General features: G+C 55.6%; 1 protein-coding gene across 1 annotated transcript in view; it reads right to left on the bottom strand.

Moving 5' to 3' along the window:
• TLN1 (talin 1) overlaps positions 1–18,064 on the bottom strand; it is a 35,049-nt gene that overhangs the window by 4,763 nt on the left and 12,222 nt on the right. The window contains exons 12-50 of the mRNA XM_084225490.1: positions 17,883–17,959; positions 17,542–17,722; positions 16,773–16,886; positions 16,339–16,447; positions 15,950–16,158; positions 15,734–15,832; positions 13,605–13,772; positions 13,039–13,333; positions 12,776–12,942; positions 12,286–12,414; positions 11,869–11,982; positions 11,566–11,679; positions 11,278–11,412; positions 10,971–11,099; positions 10,771–10,873; positions 10,490–10,698; positions 10,276–10,395; positions 9,918–10,115; positions 9,448–9,587; positions 9,253–9,346; positions 9,012–9,101; positions 8,719–8,841; positions 8,395–8,538; positions 7,911–8,072; positions 7,682–7,822; positions 7,270–7,451; positions 6,789–6,921; positions 6,582–6,683; positions 6,320–6,490; positions 6,010–6,159; positions 5,778–5,879; positions 5,555–5,674; positions 5,117–5,263; positions 4,229–4,395; positions 3,805–3,988; positions 3,426–3,551; positions 3,020–3,136; positions 2,755–2,940; positions 2,549–2,656 (exon numbers count right to left, since the gene is read on the bottom strand). Coding sequence (XP_084081616.1) covers positions 2,549–2,656; positions 2,755–2,940; positions 3,020–3,136; positions 3,426–3,551; positions 3,805–3,988; positions 4,229–4,395; positions 5,117–5,263; positions 5,555–5,674; positions 5,778–5,879; positions 6,010–6,159; positions 6,320–6,490; positions 6,582–6,683; positions 6,789–6,921; positions 7,270–7,451; positions 7,682–7,822; positions 7,911–8,072; positions 8,395–8,538; positions 8,719–8,841; positions 9,012–9,101; positions 9,253–9,346; positions 9,448–9,587; positions 9,918–10,115; positions 10,276–10,395; positions 10,490–10,698; positions 10,771–10,873; positions 10,971–11,099; positions 11,278–11,412; positions 11,566–11,679; positions 11,869–11,982; positions 12,286–12,414; positions 12,776–12,942; positions 13,039–13,333; positions 13,605–13,772; positions 15,734–15,832; positions 15,950–16,158; positions 16,339–16,447; positions 16,773–16,886; positions 17,542–17,722; positions 17,883–17,959 — 5,559 coding nt within the window. The remainder of the gene's footprint in view (positions 1–2,548; positions 2,657–2,754; positions 2,941–3,019; positions 3,137–3,425; positions 3,552–3,804; positions 3,989–4,228; positions 4,396–5,116; positions 5,264–5,554; positions 5,675–5,777; positions 5,880–6,009; positions 6,160–6,319; positions 6,491–6,581; positions 6,684–6,788; positions 6,922–7,269; positions 7,452–7,681; positions 7,823–7,910; positions 8,073–8,394; positions 8,539–8,718; positions 8,842–9,011; positions 9,102–9,252; positions 9,347–9,447; positions 9,588–9,917; positions 10,116–10,275; positions 10,396–10,489; positions 10,699–10,770; positions 10,874–10,970; positions 11,100–11,277; positions 11,413–11,565; positions 11,680–11,868; positions 11,983–12,285; positions 12,415–12,775; positions 12,943–13,038; positions 13,334–13,604; positions 13,773–15,733; positions 15,833–15,949; positions 16,159–16,338; positions 16,448–16,772; positions 16,887–17,541; positions 17,723–17,882; positions 17,960–18,064) is intronic.

The raw sequence follows: 18,064 nt of genomic DNA, 5'->3' as shown, positions 1-18,064 counted from the left end.
GAGTGACATCCCAGCCAAGGAGGGCTGGCCCCGTCAGGATGAGGTGGCAGCAGTGCCCTAAGGGTCCTCTCCTGGGTTGGCGGGACACATGCACACACCACAGCACACGTGTGCACGCACACAGGGTCTGTATGCACAAGCAGAGCTCACTGCTGGCCCAACTTGCACCAGACAGGCAGCAGCTGCCCATCAGCTAGAGCAGGGGTGAGTACACAAACACAAACACATGGACACCAGGGTCCCTGTGGACACACGCAAGTCCCACCCCAGCACTGGGCTGGGCACACAGACACGCCATGAGCAAGGCTCATGCTGAGGTTAGAGACCAGCAGGCACCCCAGTGTTGCCTTACTCACCGGCTGACAGAGAGGAGGGAGAAGAGAGAAAAGAAAGCAGTGAACGCCCCAGCCAGAAGGAGGGGAGATAGGGGAGGGTAGGGGAAGGTGGGTGCTTTTTGGTGAGGAGTGAAGGGCAGCCAAGAGGAAAAGTGGAAACAAAGGATCAGAGATCCTGGGTGGGGAGCTGTGCTGCCATCATTAGCTCTTACTTCAGTCTTGCAGGGCCAGGCAAGACAGGGCACCTGGATGAGGCTCCCACAGCTAGAGGAGTGACCTACTCTCAGAGTAGCCATGGATCCACTCTCCTCCTCACACCCTCTGCACCTTAGTTCTCCCCACCCTGAATTGCTTCACTGCAGTTTTGAGCCACAGAATCTCTCTGCTTTTGGAGGGAGAGACCTATTGTTACCAAATACAAATCCCCATGGAGGTTCAAATTCCTACCCCTCCCCAGTGAAATATGCAGGCTTTCCACTCCTCTGCCGGGAGCCATGTTTTTCAGCCTGAGACAAATAACCCTTATTCTTGAACCCTAATCATGCTTGTTCATGCACTGCAGAAGACACTGGTTCCCTTGGGGACAAAGTGTACAGCAATGACCTTGCTGCTGCTGGGGAATGAGGCAGCACCCCATCTGCCATCTGCCATCTCCCCTCCCATTCCCCTAGATCCTTCCTGCTTGTGGTTTCCCAGGAACCTGCTGTCCTTTGATAAACATGACCCATGAGCTCCACTCCTGCCTTTGCAGATCAGAGTACTGTGGAGACTGAGGTGAGTCATGGCTTTTTCCTGGCCTTTTGTTGGGCCATCCCAGCAGAGAGACTAGAGCAGCATGAGGCTCAGAGTACTCAAGCTGATGGCCCACAGTGACGGCTGGTTTGCTCTCATGGGGACATCTAGTTTAAATGCTTTATTATTAAACCCGCTGCCTGCTCTGACAACGTGTTTAAAACTGCTAAATGATCTCTGTCTGGAGCTGAAGGCACCCCAGAGGCTATAAGCTTACTAAGAGGCACCTCCAGTAAACATTTTTAAGGATGTTCCAATGTATGATAGTCAAAACATTGCACGGCAGCAGGATGGTAACACCCAAAATACAGTGGAATGGCGTGTTCCTGCAAGTAGGCTGACCTCGGGCATTGCCACACTAAGTCATTAGCCTAATCATCTGTTAACAACAGGTCAGCCAGAGAATTTCTACTCAGCACTCCAGCCTTGGCTGCCATGATTCATGTGTGCCTGAAGCATCTTCCAGGCAGACATTTGATCTAGATGCAGAGGATGGAAAACTCACTGCTCCCCTTGGAACTGTACCCCAGTGGTTACCTCCCTTGAATAAAACCACCCTTTGACTTCTCTATGCAGCTTTGATTTCTAGCCATCAATTCCTGTGCACCTCTCCCTGCTGCTGCCAGTGCTGGTTACCCTCTGCCTAAGGGGGCTTTCCCTGCAGGAACCATAGTTTGGGCTCCACCACTTTGTAGCTGGTGGTCCCAGACAGCAGACTCTCACTAACCAGCTTAGTGCAACCTTGACACAGAGCTGAATCCCTGTCAGTCTTTGTCCTGTTTGAGATCTCACAGCACCATGGGTTGAGTATGCACATCCCCACAGTGCCCCTCACTCCACTTCTGTGGTCTTGCCAAGAATGCAAGCTGTTGGAAGGACTTCACTGGATCTTTCCTACCATGCTAGAGGCTTAATTTACTTCTTGTAAACTAATGTTGCAGCTGAAGTCCTTGGGAGGATTCAGGCAGAGGGAGACTGGATCAAAAGGGTGCAGTGGGTGCTTCTAGTCGTTATCTTTGCTATGGCAGGCACAGTCCGTCTCCCACACATAGTGCTGTGGGCATGACACTTTGTATTCCCATTGCCTGAGGTCTATTATTCCTATCACTTTTACTGGAAGCTGTATTTTTACAAGATTATGCTACCATGTTATTGATTCCAGCTTCCATCTGTTTGCAGTCAGTTAATCGCCATCTGTTGTTAGCAAAATACCTTTCTTAGAGCCCATTGAGCTCTCTGACATCTGCTTCCAAGGCAGGGGCATGGACACACGCTGTGCCAGCACAAGCAGCGACGTGGGCTGTGCAAAGGCCTCAGTGGGAAGAGGTGAAGAGCCCAGAGGACCTTGGGGATCTGGGGAACACCCAAGCAATCCACGGTCAGCCTCTGCCCACCCTGGGAACTGGAGTGGGGATACTCACCACCAGCACATGCTCCAGCAGCTCCAGGTAGCCATCTGCACACTCCTTGCCGAAGCGCAGCGCCCGATGCCGCACGTCCCCGCTCACCTCCGGGTGGTAGGCTGCTTCCTGCAACCCGGACACAGGGAAACCCCTATTCACATCCAGCACCATCCCCCTCCACCCACAAATCCAAGCTAGAGATCCACACCCACTGCCTGCCCCACCTTGCAGGAGCGCAGCATGTCTGCGATGGCCCGGCGGCTCAGATTGGCCGTGGCGATGACATCCTCCTGCCGGCATGAGTTGCCAGCAGCCACTGCTTTGGCTGTGGCCATTGTGATGCCTTTCGTCATGCGGATGAAGTCCTCCGGGGTGGAGACCTTGGCAGGAGGCACTGGGGAGGAGAAGACCTGCGAGGCGAGAAGCGGCGGTGAGGCACAGGGCGGCAGGCACGCAGTACGGCAGCCATAGCCCTGCGGCCATACTCACCGCCAGCTCCTGGCGAATGTGCTCGATGGTGGCCTCCAGTGCCCGTGTCCCCTTTGTGGCCTCATCCTCGACAGCCTTCACTGTCTTCAGCAAGGAAGTGACATTTGTCACCATCACCTATGGAAGGAGAAAGAGAGCCAGGTGAATCCCCACACAAGCTCTGGCCTGTTGCCAGCACCTGTCCTTCCCCTATGGACTGGTCCAAAACAACGCCATCCCCCTACTCCACTCAAACTGGCTCAGTTGCTCCTCTACAAGTTATGTTCCACCTTTTATGTGTCCCTTCCTACCCTTTTGTCCCGACTGCACCCCAGCTGTGTTCCTGTGCCCAGACAGACAGAAAAAAACTCTTCTTTCTCCAGCCCCACTGCCTCCTCCCCTTCTTTCCATCACAACCAGCAGAGACCTTGGCAGAATTCTTCAGCTGGTAGACAGCAGGGTCATCACCAGCTTTGCCAGCAGCTGCTTTGGTGGCACCAATCAGGTCTCCAAGTGCCTTGGCCACATCCTTCACAGCATTGATCAGGACCACCTGGGGAGAGCAAGATCAGGGGAATGGCTGAGCTAAAGTCACACTTAGGCTGGAGGTGGTGTGGCTCAGCAGTGAGAGATTTGGGCACCACAGGGCACACAGGGAGTCCAGCTCAGCTAGCACCAGCCAAAGCCCAGCCCCCTCTCTCCCCAACTCTTGGGATCCAGCCTGAGCACCAAATGACATCTGCATCCCTCAAGCCCTTCAAGCAAGCTACCAGCAGCCTCCACTCAGCCCACACACCCAATCACACCTGGGTTTCTGGGTCTTCAGATCCCAGGCTGGCAGCACCCAGCTTCACCACCTCTGCCAGGCGGGTGATGGTAGACACAGAGGACTGGGCAGCCTGGGCTAGCTTCTCCTGGCTGGCTGTGGCGTTCTGCACCAACACCTTGGTGTCCTCCACCAGTGCCTTGGCTGTTTTCAAGATGCCCTCCCTGGAGAGAAATGTGCGTCAGGAAGGACACAGCTCTCTACTGCACACATGGTCCTTGGGGTACAGAGAGACTGTGGATCCTGGTTTTCCCAGGTACAAGCTGGAGTTTCAGGAAACTGAGCCAGCACGGCCTGAGCTTGAAGCTCTCCTTGAGGCTGGTCCATAGCTCAGAAAGATCATGGGACACAGCTTGGCACCCCTGTCTCTGGCTGAGCAGAGGCTGGACAGGGTGCCTGGGTACCTGTGGTCAGCAAAGGTCTCAGAGTTCTCCCGGTTGAGGGTTCCTGCTGTAGCAAACATGATGGTGGTGTCAAGGTCAGCGATGATGCCGGAGACAGCGCTGGCTGCTGTGATGCAGGCTTGTGTCCCACGGTTCCCGGCCTGAAGAGCTGCCAGCACATGAGACACCTGTGGGGTACGAGTAAAGTGACTGGGGGAGCACAGCAGGTTCAGGGAACCCTCACTGCACATATCTCCAACACCCCCAAGGGTGGAGCTGTTTCATACCAAGGAGAGGAACTGGGAATATTTTGGTCTTCTTAGTTTCTAGTTATTTACTTTTACCTTGCACCGATCATGTTTGGTGACGTAAGAGATGCTGGACTCAGCTAGTTTTCAAATTAGTAAGATTTGCAGATGCCAGGCACAACTGACCAGTGTTTACTGTTGTGTTTTTGCTTACAAGCACTGCTGCTTTACCCGTAGCAACTAGACTTTTTAAGCCACATTTTTCCATCTGTTCTTCATAAGCATGCTATTTAGACTGACTTGATGGACAGGATGCCAGCAAAAGGTGAAGGGGAAACTGATCACTGAGCGTGAGCTGCAAGCATTGCTTGCAGATGCTTTGCCAAACTCTGCAAGAACTGATCTGGAGAGCCCTGGCCTGTCACCAGTGTGCAGGTCAGTTTTCCCAGGCAGGCTGCAGCACCTGGTCATCACACTCACCCACCAGCCGCCATTACAGTGTCTGCAGAGGGGGATCCATCCTCCACCCCATCAGCTGGGCAGGGGGAGTGTGGCCAAGAGAGCCAACAGATTCCAACAGGACCAGGAAACCACCACTCCAAGGGCACATGGCTGAATCCAGTATTGCTCCCACCTCACCATCAACCTCCCAACCACCTACCTTCTCAGAAACCTTGCGTGCACTCTCTATCAGCTCCTTCTTGGTGTAGGCATCGCTGGGGCTGCACTGCAGGGCTCCAGCCTTGGTGACCAGGGCAGCACAGCCATGACCCAGCTCCTGCACCCGGCGCTTGATGTGGGAGCCGATCTGCAGAGGAATGTGTGTGTGACAGAGTCAGCAGGGAACTAAGCCTTGCATCTGTGATACCCGCTGGGAAACACCCGCCACCCAGCTCCTCTTTCCCAATCCTCCCACTCAGGGGAAGGAAAAAGGAAACAGAGCTTTGCTCCTTGTTTCTATGTCATGTTTTACGGAGGTGTAAAAGCTGCCTGTCCTTAGCTCGAATGGGAGGTTAAAAGTGTCCCTGTCCTCTGTTCTCACTCCAACAGCCCCTGCTCTGCCCAACATCACACTCCAGCACTTCCCCCAGACTCGCACCTCCTCATTCTCAGCAGTGAGGGCAGCCGGCTTGGCCTCTTGTGCCAGCTGCCCATAGTCATGGGTGAGTTGGTTGGCCAGTATGCCCAGCTCATCTGGGTTGGTGGTAGATTTGGTGACCTGTTGATGGAAGAAGAGCAGGAGTTGGACAGGGTAAGGAGGGCAGTAGCCTGATTCAGTGGCAGGCAGTGCATTCTACAGTGTCAGGCTTGCTTGCACCCACCATTTCCTGCACAGTCACTGCAATAGCCTTGGCTGTCTTCACCATCGTGGTCTGGTAATCCACAAAGGTACCTTCTGGCTCACCCATGGGCCCCTCGTCCAGCTGCAAGAGACCACCAAGATATTCTGGCTCCAGCTCTGACCCACAAGGTCTTTAGCTTGGAGAGTTTGACCCTGACTCTTCCTGTCTTCCACATCCAGCCCTGTCCAGGTCCTCCCACTGCTGCCCTCACCTGGTTGATGGCTTGGGTGATGGAGTCCACCATGCCCCCCACGACACCTGCAGCACTAGCTGCCTCATTCAGGGTGGTAGTCAGGTCCTCCACTGCTTCCTTCATCATTTGCACAGCCTCTTCCAGAGCCTCCTGGGTGTGGGCAGCTTGCTGCAAGGAGAAGCCAGAGTGAAGACAGGCAGTGGCTCCCCTCCCAACAGGGATGCTGCATACTGACCCTGGGTTTTCCATGTCTGGCACATGTGTGTGCACCATGCAGCACCCGTGTGCAAAGGAGGGCACACCACTGACACATGCCCCTCCTGCTCACCTTGGGGTTCCCACCAGCCTCCTTGGCAGTGTACAGCATCTGCAAGGCGGATTCAGCCAGTGTTTTGGTCTGGTCCAGGAGGTTCATCTGCTGCTGGTGGTTGGGTGTTTTGGAGGCAGCACCAACAGCTGCCATAATGAGTGGCTCGAAATACTGAGCCATCTGGGACACCTAGGGAAGAGCAGTGTCAGCACCAGCAGCTTCTAGCCCCAGCTGCATTGTACCTCTCCTCCCCAGGCACCAAGTGCTACACCCCCATTACCTTGTGCCCCAGCTGCGAGGCCTCGGCCCGTGCCGCAGCAGCCACAGGCTCAATCAGGTTGCTGATCTCCTGGACAGCTGTGATCATCTGATTGTGCAATGCCTGCGCAAAGAGAGGGTGTTGCATGAGGCTGCAGCAGGCCTGGGGTCCCTTCATGCTGCTGAGGGCCTGGGGCCCGGCTTGCCCCACAGCATGTCCCTGACCCACCTCCTGGGAGATATCTTGTCGGGGGGCCAGCTGCTGGCTGATGGCAGCGAGGGATGCCTGGTCCACCTCCCGCAGGCATCTGTTCAGGACCTCAATGGCCTCATCACACTCCCGCTGTCCTGGAGCTTTGTCCCTGAGTGACAGATGAATCAGCCAAGCACTGGTAGCTGCTGCACCACCCCATAACCCCCAGCCTTGGCTGGTGCCAGTGAGGGGCAAGACCCCTCTCCCAGGCTTTGGGGCAAGCCAGTGCGATAGAGCCTGGGCACATCAGTGTGTGTTCCCATCAACCCTTGTGAGAACTGGAGGAACAGCTCCCAGGAAGCACAAAAGGGACAGTGTCTTCCATCCTGTCCCTTGCTTGCCTGCACCAGCTGTGTCCAAGGAGAAGATGAGCCAAAACATCCCCAGGAATGCTTGCTCAGGGCAGGGGTATGTGCCAGCAGGGACAGAGCCACAGCCACAGAAGGACACTGCTCACCTCATGTTGGTGATCAGCTTCTTGATGGAGTCTGAGACTGTGCGCGAGTGGCCAGCGAGCACTGACCACTGCGGTGGGTCCTTGGGGTTGACAGCCAGAGAGCGAGCAGTCTGGATGAGGCCAGCAGAGCTCTCCAGCATGGTCTTGGCTGAAATGACAATGGGCTCCATGGCTCTGCGCCCCTGCAAAGGGAGAAAACGGGTGAGGTAAGGGAATGTGCATGGGAAGTTGCTCCCTCTCCCATGACCCTTACCCTGGAGCCCCCCCTTGAAGCCCAAGGCTTGCTGCCACCTCCCCATCACACCCCCTCAGTGCAGGCTCCCCAGGCTCAGGGAAGGAACAGCTTCTCTCCACCCCAGAGCAGAGCCTGTCACAGCCAGACTCCATCCTCCCTGTCCCAGCAGCATCCCACCTCTGGGCTGATCTGAGCAGGAACGGTGGCGAACTCTGGGTTGGAAGCGAAGGCTGTCAGGTTATCCACAGCCTCTATGAGAGGGGCGGTGGCAGCACGGCACCGCTCCCGGTTCTCTTCGTTGAATTCGCCATCCAGGGCCTGGTGTGGAGAGACCAGAGCAGTTACCCAACCCCTGCTGGACCCCAAAACCCAGCACCAGCACACTGCCTCAGAAGGGACTCCACACCTTGATGGTCTTCACCAGGTTGGCAGTGCTGTTGGCCACCTCCTTGGCTGACTGGACAAACTGGCGCTTGGCCACAGGATTGGCGGTGCGGGAGGACGCCAGACGGCACGTGTTGCACAGGGCTGAGGTGTGTTTTGCTACAATAGTGGCTGCTGACAGCACCTGCAGGGGAAAGCACAGTAAGGCAGGACTCACCTGCTATTCCTACAGCTCTCCCTTCTCAGCCACCCTGTGTAGGGCACCAGTGACCACAGGCATCTCTTTTGGCACCCAAGAAGGATCGCCAAGATCCTGCATGCTCACAGAGCATCTAGACTATCACCATTGCACCAAAGCTGCCAGCTGGTTCCCAGCGCAGCTGATGGGGCCTGATGAGACACTAGCCATCATCTTGGCCAACTCTTAGGTTGCAGCACTTCCAACTAGCTTCATATTACTTTTGATGCAATCAAATGCCCGTAATGGAACCCCACCCCACACTCACCTGGGACTGAGTACAGGCAGGGTCCACCAGGTTCTGGCAGGCCATCTGGATGGCTTGGTTAGCTCTAGCAAACTGAGTGGGATCCACCAAGCCCTGCTGTCCAGCCTGGCTGTTGGGGTCTGAGACCCCCACAAGGTAGGCAGCCTAGAAGCATGGGAGATGTGGTGAGAGAGAGCCTGCACACTGCATGGAGGCTCACAGAGAGCATGGGCTGCTGAGGAGTCTGGCAGCATTTCCCATTGATTTGGAAAGGCAGGGGTGGGGGTGCATGCAACAACTATATCCCTGGGGTAAGGCTCAGGGCTGGGACTGAGTGTGTCTCACCTGGGCAGCTGCCTCTGTCAGCCCACAGAGAGCTTTGGAGGCAGCACTGATGGAGTCGCCAAACTCGGGCAGTTTGCTATTCTTGGCATTCTGGGAGATGCCAGCCATGGACTCTCCCAGCACCTGCAGGACACACCACACATTGATTATGGAGACCACCTCTGACTCCCACAGTGCTCTCAGGATCAGAGTTCACTGTGTTTCATTGGTAGGGGAGGAATCACCTTTCCCTTTGTTCCCATATTCTTCCCAAGCCCTCCCTGTTCTTCCCTAAACCTCCATTCAGGGCTTACCTTGGAGTTCTCCATGACACTGTCAAGGCAGTTGAAGTAGGACATGTCATTGACAGTCTGGGTGGGGTTCTCCAACAATTCCTTCACTGTCTGCAGGGACACAGGTGTCACACCCAGAGGAAAGTTCTGCATCTTGCACCTGCCCCTCCTCCTCATTCCCTCCTGTTCCTTGCAGTGGGGTGCAGCTCCCCCCATACGCAACATCTCAACCCCTCCTGTGCCTTGTCAATACGTGGCTTACCTCCAGCTCTCGCAGAGCATTGTCACACTCCTTCTGGCCTGGGGCCTGCTGGGTGCACATGGTGATCAGCTGGTTAATGCTGTCAGTCACAGCCCTGACAGGGACATGGGAGAAAGATACAGATCAACGCATGCCCCACCACCTAGTCCCACTACTATCTATGGCCAGCAGCTCTCAGAGAGCAGTTCCTCTTACCGTGCTGCTGCTGCCAGCTGATTCTTGAGGTTGGGGGCAGCAGGGTCAGCAGAAAGAGCCTTTGCAGCCAGCAGCAGCTTGCTGGAGGACATGGAAATGCTCTTCAAGTTCGACACAACCTGTGCCTGGTCCTCCTTATTCTGCAAGGAGCCAAGATGAGTTTTCTGCAGCACCTTTTAAAGTCCACACCCATCCTGGGTCTTCTGTGGGGATTTTCAAGCTGAGCTAGTTCCCTTCATTGAACTTGTCCGCCAACAGCAAGGAATCATGAATTCTTGCCGAACTAACCTAAGCCACCTTCTCCCTTTTGCTGTGGTTTTGCACAGCTCCAGTCCCCATCTCCCTGGCTGCATTGACCACAGCCACCCTAACTGCCACTGCCTGAACACACTGCCTTTGGTCAGCTACCTTCTCAGATATCTCAAATCTCTCCCTTCATTCAGGATACCCCAACAGGCATTTCCTCTCACCGGGGACTGGCTGGCCATCTCCACTCCTGCCTGCAGGAATTCATTGAAGTCATGTCCAAATTTGCCAGAGGACTTGGCCAGGTCTTGAGGGGTGCCACGGGATGCCTGAACCAGCTCATTGGCGGACTGATTGAGCCCTGCTGCTGCCTGGTTCAACTGGCTCTGCGCCTCCTGGAAGCTCTTGGTGCTGGGAGGGAACTGGAAGGAAGGAGAGAGGTAAGGAGAGGCAGAGAGATGAGTGGAGATGTCAGATGAAAGTCTGGCACATTCTTGGGGATAGGCAAGAGTAACCCAATGCAGTTGGACCAGCCTGCATTGCCAGGTTTTTCCCTTCCCCTTCCGCCCCAGTTCAGCTCACCGAATCTGACAGCAACCTCTTGCTGGCCTCTCCCACCATGCGGATGGCAGCGTCCACATCCCGCTGCCCTGGCAGGCAGTTAACACAGCGGTTCAGGGCCTGTGATACTGCCTTGGCCACCTGCAGGGAAGCAAAGAGAGGTCACCACCTCCCAGCCAGCCCCACATCCTTCCCACAGCCTGATGGGGCACACTGGGGTACTCCCTGTCCTCACCTGCGCCAGGCGCTGCTGGCTCTCTGGGTCACCAGGCTTGGCTACTGCTTTCCGGGCCTCCTCAATGAGGTTGTTGGCTTTGTCCATGACATCACTGGCGCACTCCAGCATGGCACTCTGTGCCTGCGGGTCGGAGGTGTTGGCTGCCACACCACGGGCAGCCTGGCTGAGTGAGCGCAGGGCTTGGGCCACTTCCCGGGCAGCAATTCCTGGTGGAATGGAGAGGTCAATGCCTGTCAGCTCAGTGCCCCGCCCCCCAGCCCTGTTGTGGAGGCCAGTACCTGTGTAGTTTTCATTGCCCTGGGCCACCTCTCCCAAGAGGTGAGCAATGGCAGAGCTGACAGCTTTGGTGCTGTTCCCCAGGTCCTGGGCACACTTCTCCATCTGCAGGGGGCCAAGTTGAGACATGCTGGTGAGCTGCACCTGTGGCAACTCCACTGCCCCAGCGTCCACCCTGAGCCACCATTCCCTGCACCCTCACCGTCTCTCCTGGAAGAGGCTTGAGCTTGCCATCCCGGGCAGCTGCCTTGGCTTCCTGCAAGTCCCTCTCCAGGCTCTGCACCAGACCCAGTGCAGAGTCTATCTCCAGGGGTCCACATGCCTCCTGAGCCTGTGACAGAGCAGAAGGGAAAGTGAGCAGATGACCACTGAGCCCAGCTGGCTGTGGCGGAGAGCAGAACATGCCACCAGGCTGTCCCCACCATTCCCAGCACTCTGCACAGCTGGTGTCCCACTGCAGGATGGGACTCAGCTGGTGTCTCACTGCAGGATGAAACTCAGCCTCTCACCTTCTGGGCTGCTGTGCGGAGCTCAGCCAGAGCTGCAGCCAAGTTCTTGGCACACTGGCTGAGCTGCATAGCAGAAGCTTGGTCTGTTATGGTGGGGACAGTGGCCTTGGCTGCAGCTACCATCTTCCCACCGGGCTGTTGGGCCAGAAAAAAAAAGCAGTGAGAAGGGAACAAACAGGCAGCATCTCAGCTGCCTGTGTGCAGAAGATTTCCCAGTGCCTTAACAGGCATGGTAGGAAAGCTGTAATGCCAGAGGGAGGCATGGGAAGCTCTGGGCAGCATGGGTACCTGCAGGAAGTTCTGGCTGGCAGCAATGAGAGCCAGCTGGGTGCTGGGGCTGTCTGGCTGTGACTGGCTTCCTCGCACACCTTGCACCAGCATCGGGATCTGCTCTGCCACCACCTGCCAGAGAATAGGGTCACTGAAGAGGATCACACATGGATTCAACCCAGAACCAGTGATCGAAAGACTAGCTCCTACAGGACCACTGTCTGACCACTGTGGTGGAGCAGGAAGCACCAGCATAGCTAACGGGAGATGAGATAGGGAGAGAGAGCACAGGAGATTCCAGGATCAGGCCCAGGCCCTTACCTTGCAGCTCTGCACCAGCTGCTGCTGAGCAGCAGGGTTCTTGTTGGAGGATGAGGCATGCTGTGCGGCGGCGATGGTCTGCGTGGCTGAGGCAGCGGCCTGCTTGGCTGCATGCTGGCACAGGGAGGCACAGGTTAACACTGGCAGTCTGCATTGAGCCTCCCCACCATGATCAGGGCCCAGATTCCTCAAGCAACTTCTCCTTTGCCTACTCCTGAGGAACCCAAGCATCCCCAGCACCCCAAAACAACACAGTGCACACAAGGGAAAGGAGATCTCTCTGTGATGCAGCACGGACACTGTACTTGAAAAGGACTTTACCCCTCTGAAAAGAGGAGTTGTATGGGGGCTCCTGGACAGGCCTTGCTCACTGACTGTGCTTGCTTGCCCTTTGCAGATCCTTGCCCAGCATCTCACCTCCAGCTTGTGCACAAGCTTCTTCTTGATGGCGTTTTGGGCTGCAGCATTGGTTGCCATGCGGAGCCCTTCTGCTGCCTCACGCAGCCGCTGCTGCTGTTCCTCGCTGTCCGGGTGGGCTGCAGCTCCCTGGAGAAAACAGAAAACCCATCACACCTCTCAGGGACCATGGAGTCCCTTTTCCTCCTGGAGCAGCATCTCTGCTCTGGCCCCCACAAGACAGCCCTGTTTATGGTACTTGGAAGATGTTCACAGCCTCTCTGTAGGAGTCCAGCAGCAGGAGCAGTAACAGCTTTTCTGCTACCACGCACAGCTTCCTGAAGCTCCTTCACAGGAGGAGCCCACACCACAGGTCCCTGGCTCAATGCAAGACCTTGCTCAGGGAACTGCTGCTCAACCAGGGGCTGCTCATCCCCTACCCAGCACTGAACCAATAGCATTGGACAGGGCTGGGGTCAAAGCCAGCATCCACCCTTCCCCACACACTGACCTTTGCAGCCTCCACCATCTTGGCAGTGGCATCAGCCAGGATCTTGGCTGCACTCAGAAGCTTGCGTGAATTCTCCAGGTCTGTCTCTCCCTCCGCATCAGCTTTGATGGCATTGACGAGGTCAGAGGTGGCCTGGGCTAGAATACGAGCCTGACGCACCATTTCCCCTGGAACAGAATGGAAGTGTGGCCTGTTAGCAAGTCCCAAAGGCTCTCTGATACCTCCCTATCCATTGTGCTGTGCCCTGGGTCTCTCACTCTCACCTGCATCACCCATGGAGCTGAATATATTCTCAGTGACGTTGAGGATGGTGTCAGTGGCCTGGTCATAGCGCCCGATGGGCTGCCCACCCAAGGCATGCTGCTTGATGTGCTGCAGCAGGTCGTTCAGGGCCTGGGTGACAGCCGTGGCTGCCACCCCTACCTGCTTCAGGAGCTGGTCATCGCTGGTGGCTGCCTTAGAGGCCTCCACACAGCCCTCAGCCGATTTGGCCACCAACTTGCCAGCCTCGATCAGCTGCTCCTGGCAAACTGGGGAGCTAATTGTAGGAGCCACAACCTGAAAGGAAGAACAAAGGCTGGGCAGCAAGCATGGTATGCTCCATGGAGGAGCCACCCCAAACTTCTGCTCCTCCAAAGAGGATCGTCATTGCTTGGGCACAGTGGCAGGGCCCCCAAGAACAGGCGGCCCCCACTTCCTGTGCCAGATTCCCAATGTCTTGCCTTAGGACATGTGGTCCTGGCACACCTAGGACCCTACTGCAAAGCTGCCCCCCAGCCAGGTGAAGCTCACACCCATGCTAAGGCATGGGGTAACCTTGGCTGCTTACCTTGGTGCAGGCCACCAGCTGGGAGGTGGAGAGGGCGCACTGGGTGGCCGCTGCGATCACCTGTGTCTGCAGCGCGGCATCCTCTGTTTTCTGAGCCACATTCTTGGCTTTGAGCACCAGCGCAGCGGCAGCATTGGCCACCGCCTTCGCCAGCTGCATAAGCATGTCCTGGGAGGGGACAGAAAGGGTCAACAAGGCAGCCATGGCAGTGGGAGCAGCCGCAGCCATCTGCAAGGCTCTCGTGAAATATTCAGATGGGAAATGTGAGCCCTTGGGGCTCTTTCATCCACTCTGTCCCAGCACCAGCAGCACTGAATAGCCTGAAAAGCTGGCAACACCCTGATCCCATCTCCACTGTGTTCTACAGCTGGCAGTGAGGCTGTAGCCTGGCCCTGAGCTGCAGCCTGCACTGCCACGAACACCACCCACAGGAGCTCGGGCAATGCTCAGCATCACTGCAATACCCACGCCCCAGACAACCACCCACCCCGATTTTACCATAGCAAGAACCTGCTGCAAGGCATTGCTGGTACTTCCTGGATTTGATTGGGTTTGCAAACATTTCAACACAGTGAAAAGATGACAAACCCTTCCGGCCAAACAGCAGGCACAAGCCAGCCTTGGCACACCCACACCATGGGCAGCTGCCAGCAAGAGGCAAGTGGGAGATGTGGCCATGCTGGCCACCTGAATTGCAGGTATGCCAGCTATTTTTATTTTGAATTCTAACTTGTTGGCTGACAAGCTAGAATACATCTCTGCTGTTATTCCCAAAGCTAAAAGAGAGGTGTGACAAGGCAACCAGCCTGCTCTCTCCTGGGTGCCAGGACACAAGCGGTGCCAGGAGGCAACAGGCAGTGACCAGCACACAGTGAACTGCTTTCCTGCAGGGCACCAGATATGACAGCAGGCTGCAGCCTTCAGGATTAGCCCCTGTGGCACACTGCTGGTGAAAAATGGTAGCACCACCCCTAAATAGCAAAAATCATGGTAGGCAGGGCAGGGCTCTCTGCCTACTGCAGCTGCCAACCTCCTGCTGTGTGTATGATCACAACAAGCAGCCCTGCACCCCACAACTAGTAAGCCTCCAGACACCAAACCAGAAGAGTCACAGCATCCCCTCGCCGCCTGAAAGCCAAGACTACTCCAACTGCAATCCATGACCTTCTGTGACAGGAGGAAAGACGGGAGAGCGCATGCATCCAATTCAAGAGTCCCCAGACCACTGCATCTGAACCCATCAAAGGAAGTACGTACACTCGGGTCTGACAACTCTGAGGCAGAACATCTGCTGCTTGACTGCAAATTGTCTTCCGGGTCCAAAATCTGACCTTTGGGGATATTCTATCCTGGCACTGCTGCATGGCCAAACATGGCTTTCTGCCCTGCTCCTAACTTTTCTGCTCCCCTTGGATACCTTTCAAGGCATCTACTCAGTTGAATCTGTGTGGCTGCCATGAACAGAAATCCCTTCTTTCTGGCGTATTTTGGTCTATAATATGTCTGGATTGTCCTCCCCAGCACAATGCTACCTCCTTTGTGCTGGCAGGAGCAATCATGGGAAAGCAAGCCAGCTGGCAGTCAGCTCATCTAAAAAAAACTGCCACACAAGGCTCCACCCATACTGTCTCTCTGATGGGGGCAGGCAGGCAGCTCCCACAGGCAGGGAGCAGGAGGCAGGAACTGAGACATCTGCAAGGGGTGATCTCCAGAGCAGCACTTGCTCCAGCAGCAACCCGAGTGCATGGACTTCTGAGATCCAACCACCAGAAAAGCAGAATTTTGCAAGAGCCCTTCTCCAAAGATTTCAGATTATAGTTCCCAGAGGAGCCCCCTTCATACTGGAGATGGCAGGGACCACCAAGCCAAGCCAGGCCTGTTTTACCGTCTTTGGTTCAGAGGAAGGCAGGATCCAAGCACACCGGTTTTCTGGGATCTACATAGAATCCACAAGATAAGAGTTGTTATATCACTCTAGAGACAGAGATGGGCAATGGTCTGTCCCCTCCCTCACAAAGTCACCACTGGGCACTGGCAAATCTTCAGCTCGGACTCCTCCTGTGAGGTCCTGTGCAAAGGCCAATAGTTTTATGGAGTGGCTGTCCTTGGTTGCTGCTGGGTGCACTCACCTGGAAGCGGGGGTCAGTGTCACTCTCCCCTATCTGCTGCAGCAGCTCCCCGCTGGTTTGCCCCACCAGGCCAGCAGCCTGCAGGAGATTCTGGCGAGGCTGCAAGGAACAAGGCAAAACTGACACAAGGCTCATGAGCAAGCCTTAAAACTTCCCTCAGTGGTTTCCCTTGGCTTCCCCCTTCCTCTTAGTTCCACAGCCCGTCCAGCTCCCCACCTCAGCGCTGGCAGGCTGCGCTGTTTTCAGCAGGTCTGAGACGGCGCTCGCCAGGTTCTTGGCTGCTTGCAGAAGCTGCCGCCCGTTCCCTCCCTCATCCTCCATCAGCGCAGCCAGCAGCTTCACACCCTTAGACATCTCCGTCAGGTTGGAAGAGATGGTGGTGACGGCGCAGCCCACGGCAGTGTAGTCTGTGTCTGCTGGATCCCCTGCACAAGGAAGACAGGAGTCAGGATAGGATGTGCTCCGAGTGATGCACCAAGAGCTTCCCCACACCTGCCACTGATGTGGTTTTCGTTTCAGGGGCCAGAAGGAGTCTTTCAGCCAGACAAGGGAGACCAAGCATTTTACTGAACTGGTGCATCCCTCTACTCCAGCTCTCCATATACCTGCAGTGAGGTTGACGACTGAGGCTGTGCCAGCAGTTATGGCATCCACTTGGGAGTGGATCTCATGCTTCGATTCATCCATCTTGTTTTTGCGCCATGCTTTTGATGCCTGAGTGGGGAGAACAGGATTAGGAGAAGGTGGTACAAGTGGTGGGTAGCTGCACACATGCTCACACAGAGAAATGCAAGGAAGAAAATATAAAAAGAGTGGGAAGACCTGTAACCACCCAAATTCGCTAGTCCAACCTGAACAAACAACATGACCAAGTGTCCCCTCCATGTCTGCCCACAAGGTGGGATACAACCCCATCTCTTTTCAGGCAACAGGTCTTCCCAGGAGCTGCTAACACTTCTTCTGGGAATGTGGCCAGCCTCACCCAGCCCAGCTTCCAGCAAGGTCCACCCCCAGCTCCCCACCTTCACCCAGCACTCACAGCATCCTGCCCGAGAGGTGGCAAGGTCTCAAAGTCGTCCAGTGTGGCCTGGGCTGCATGCACAGCCTGCATGCTGGAGTTGATAGTGCCGGTCAGGGCTTGCTGGGCTGAGGTCTGCAACATAGAGACGGAATCAGTGAGATATGCCAAAGGTTTGGAATCTAGGATTACGTATTTGGCTCAAATGCTCCCCTGCAATGTGCTGCTGATGATACCGCTCTAGGTAGGTCTCCACAAAGTGGGGTGCACATAGCAAAAAGGGAGTTTCCCCTCTGCAACTCCCACTGGAAAATGCCTTATCCCACCATGGTTACAACTAAGTCTCACAGCTAAGTGGCTCTCGAGGAGTGGGGAGAAGATGCTGTGAGATCACAGCAAGTGTCCACAAAGACTGCATGGGGCAAAAGAAATCGGCCTCCTCATGGCCTTTTCCAAGTGCTCCTCCAGCTGTACAGGAGTTGTGGGCGTCAAAACATGGCACTGGGTTCTGCTGCAAACCACAGACCTAATGGGGCTGTCCAGTCATGACCTGCAATGAGAGGCTGCAGTCCTTAGCCAGACTAAAACGCTGGGTTGCAGCTCAAGTTTGCAGAGAAGGTGCAGGAGGACACCAGCTCAGCCAGGCCAGCAAGCACACAAAACCAGTGGCACAAAACCCCTGCTATTCACAGCAAGACAATGCTTGGTCATGGACCCAAACAGATTGGTCAACACAAGCCTGACAGTCGTGTCTCAGAGTTTGTGCCCTATGGTGAGCGCAAGAGCTTACCAGGGGAGGCATGTGCCCTCGGTGCATCTGGCCACTGGTGATTTGCAGCTGAGGCTGTGGCATCGTGCCCACTTGGAAGTTTTCTGGCCCTCCAGCCCCAGTCCGCATGATGGCCGGCAGGGCCACTGAGCCCAGCTCTGCCTTGCCTACACGGTTAAACTGCTGCTGCACGACTGTAGACCTGAAATGGAGAGAAATACCAGGTAAAGGAACACCCACAACGCTGGTACCAGGCTCTGTGGGCATGGCAACTCCTCCTCCTTGCTGTGCTGCAAGCTTCGCAGGAGCACACTCGCCATTCAACTTATGTTTGGCAGCTGCCTTGCTCCTGGAAGACTTACTTCTTTGGAGACACAGAGTCTTCCAGCATGGTGGACTCCTCATCACCCTCCAGTCCAAAGTGATCTTTGCTCTTTTTCTGCAAAGGGAAAGAGAAAATGATACCCCCAAGCCCTCCCCTTCTCTGACAGCCCAGACACCATACCAGGGTCACAGGGTCCCCCTGCCCTGCCTCCAGCTTTCT

The sequence above is a fragment of the Fringilla coelebs genome, assembly GCF_963513975.1.
Source record: "Fringilla coelebs genome assembly, chromosome: Z".
Lineage (NCBI taxonomy): Eukaryota > Metazoa > Chordata > Aves > Passeriformes > Fringillidae > Fringilla > Fringilla coelebs.
Note: the sequence above shows the minus strand (reverse complement) of the source record. Positions and strands in the feature narration are given on the sequence as shown.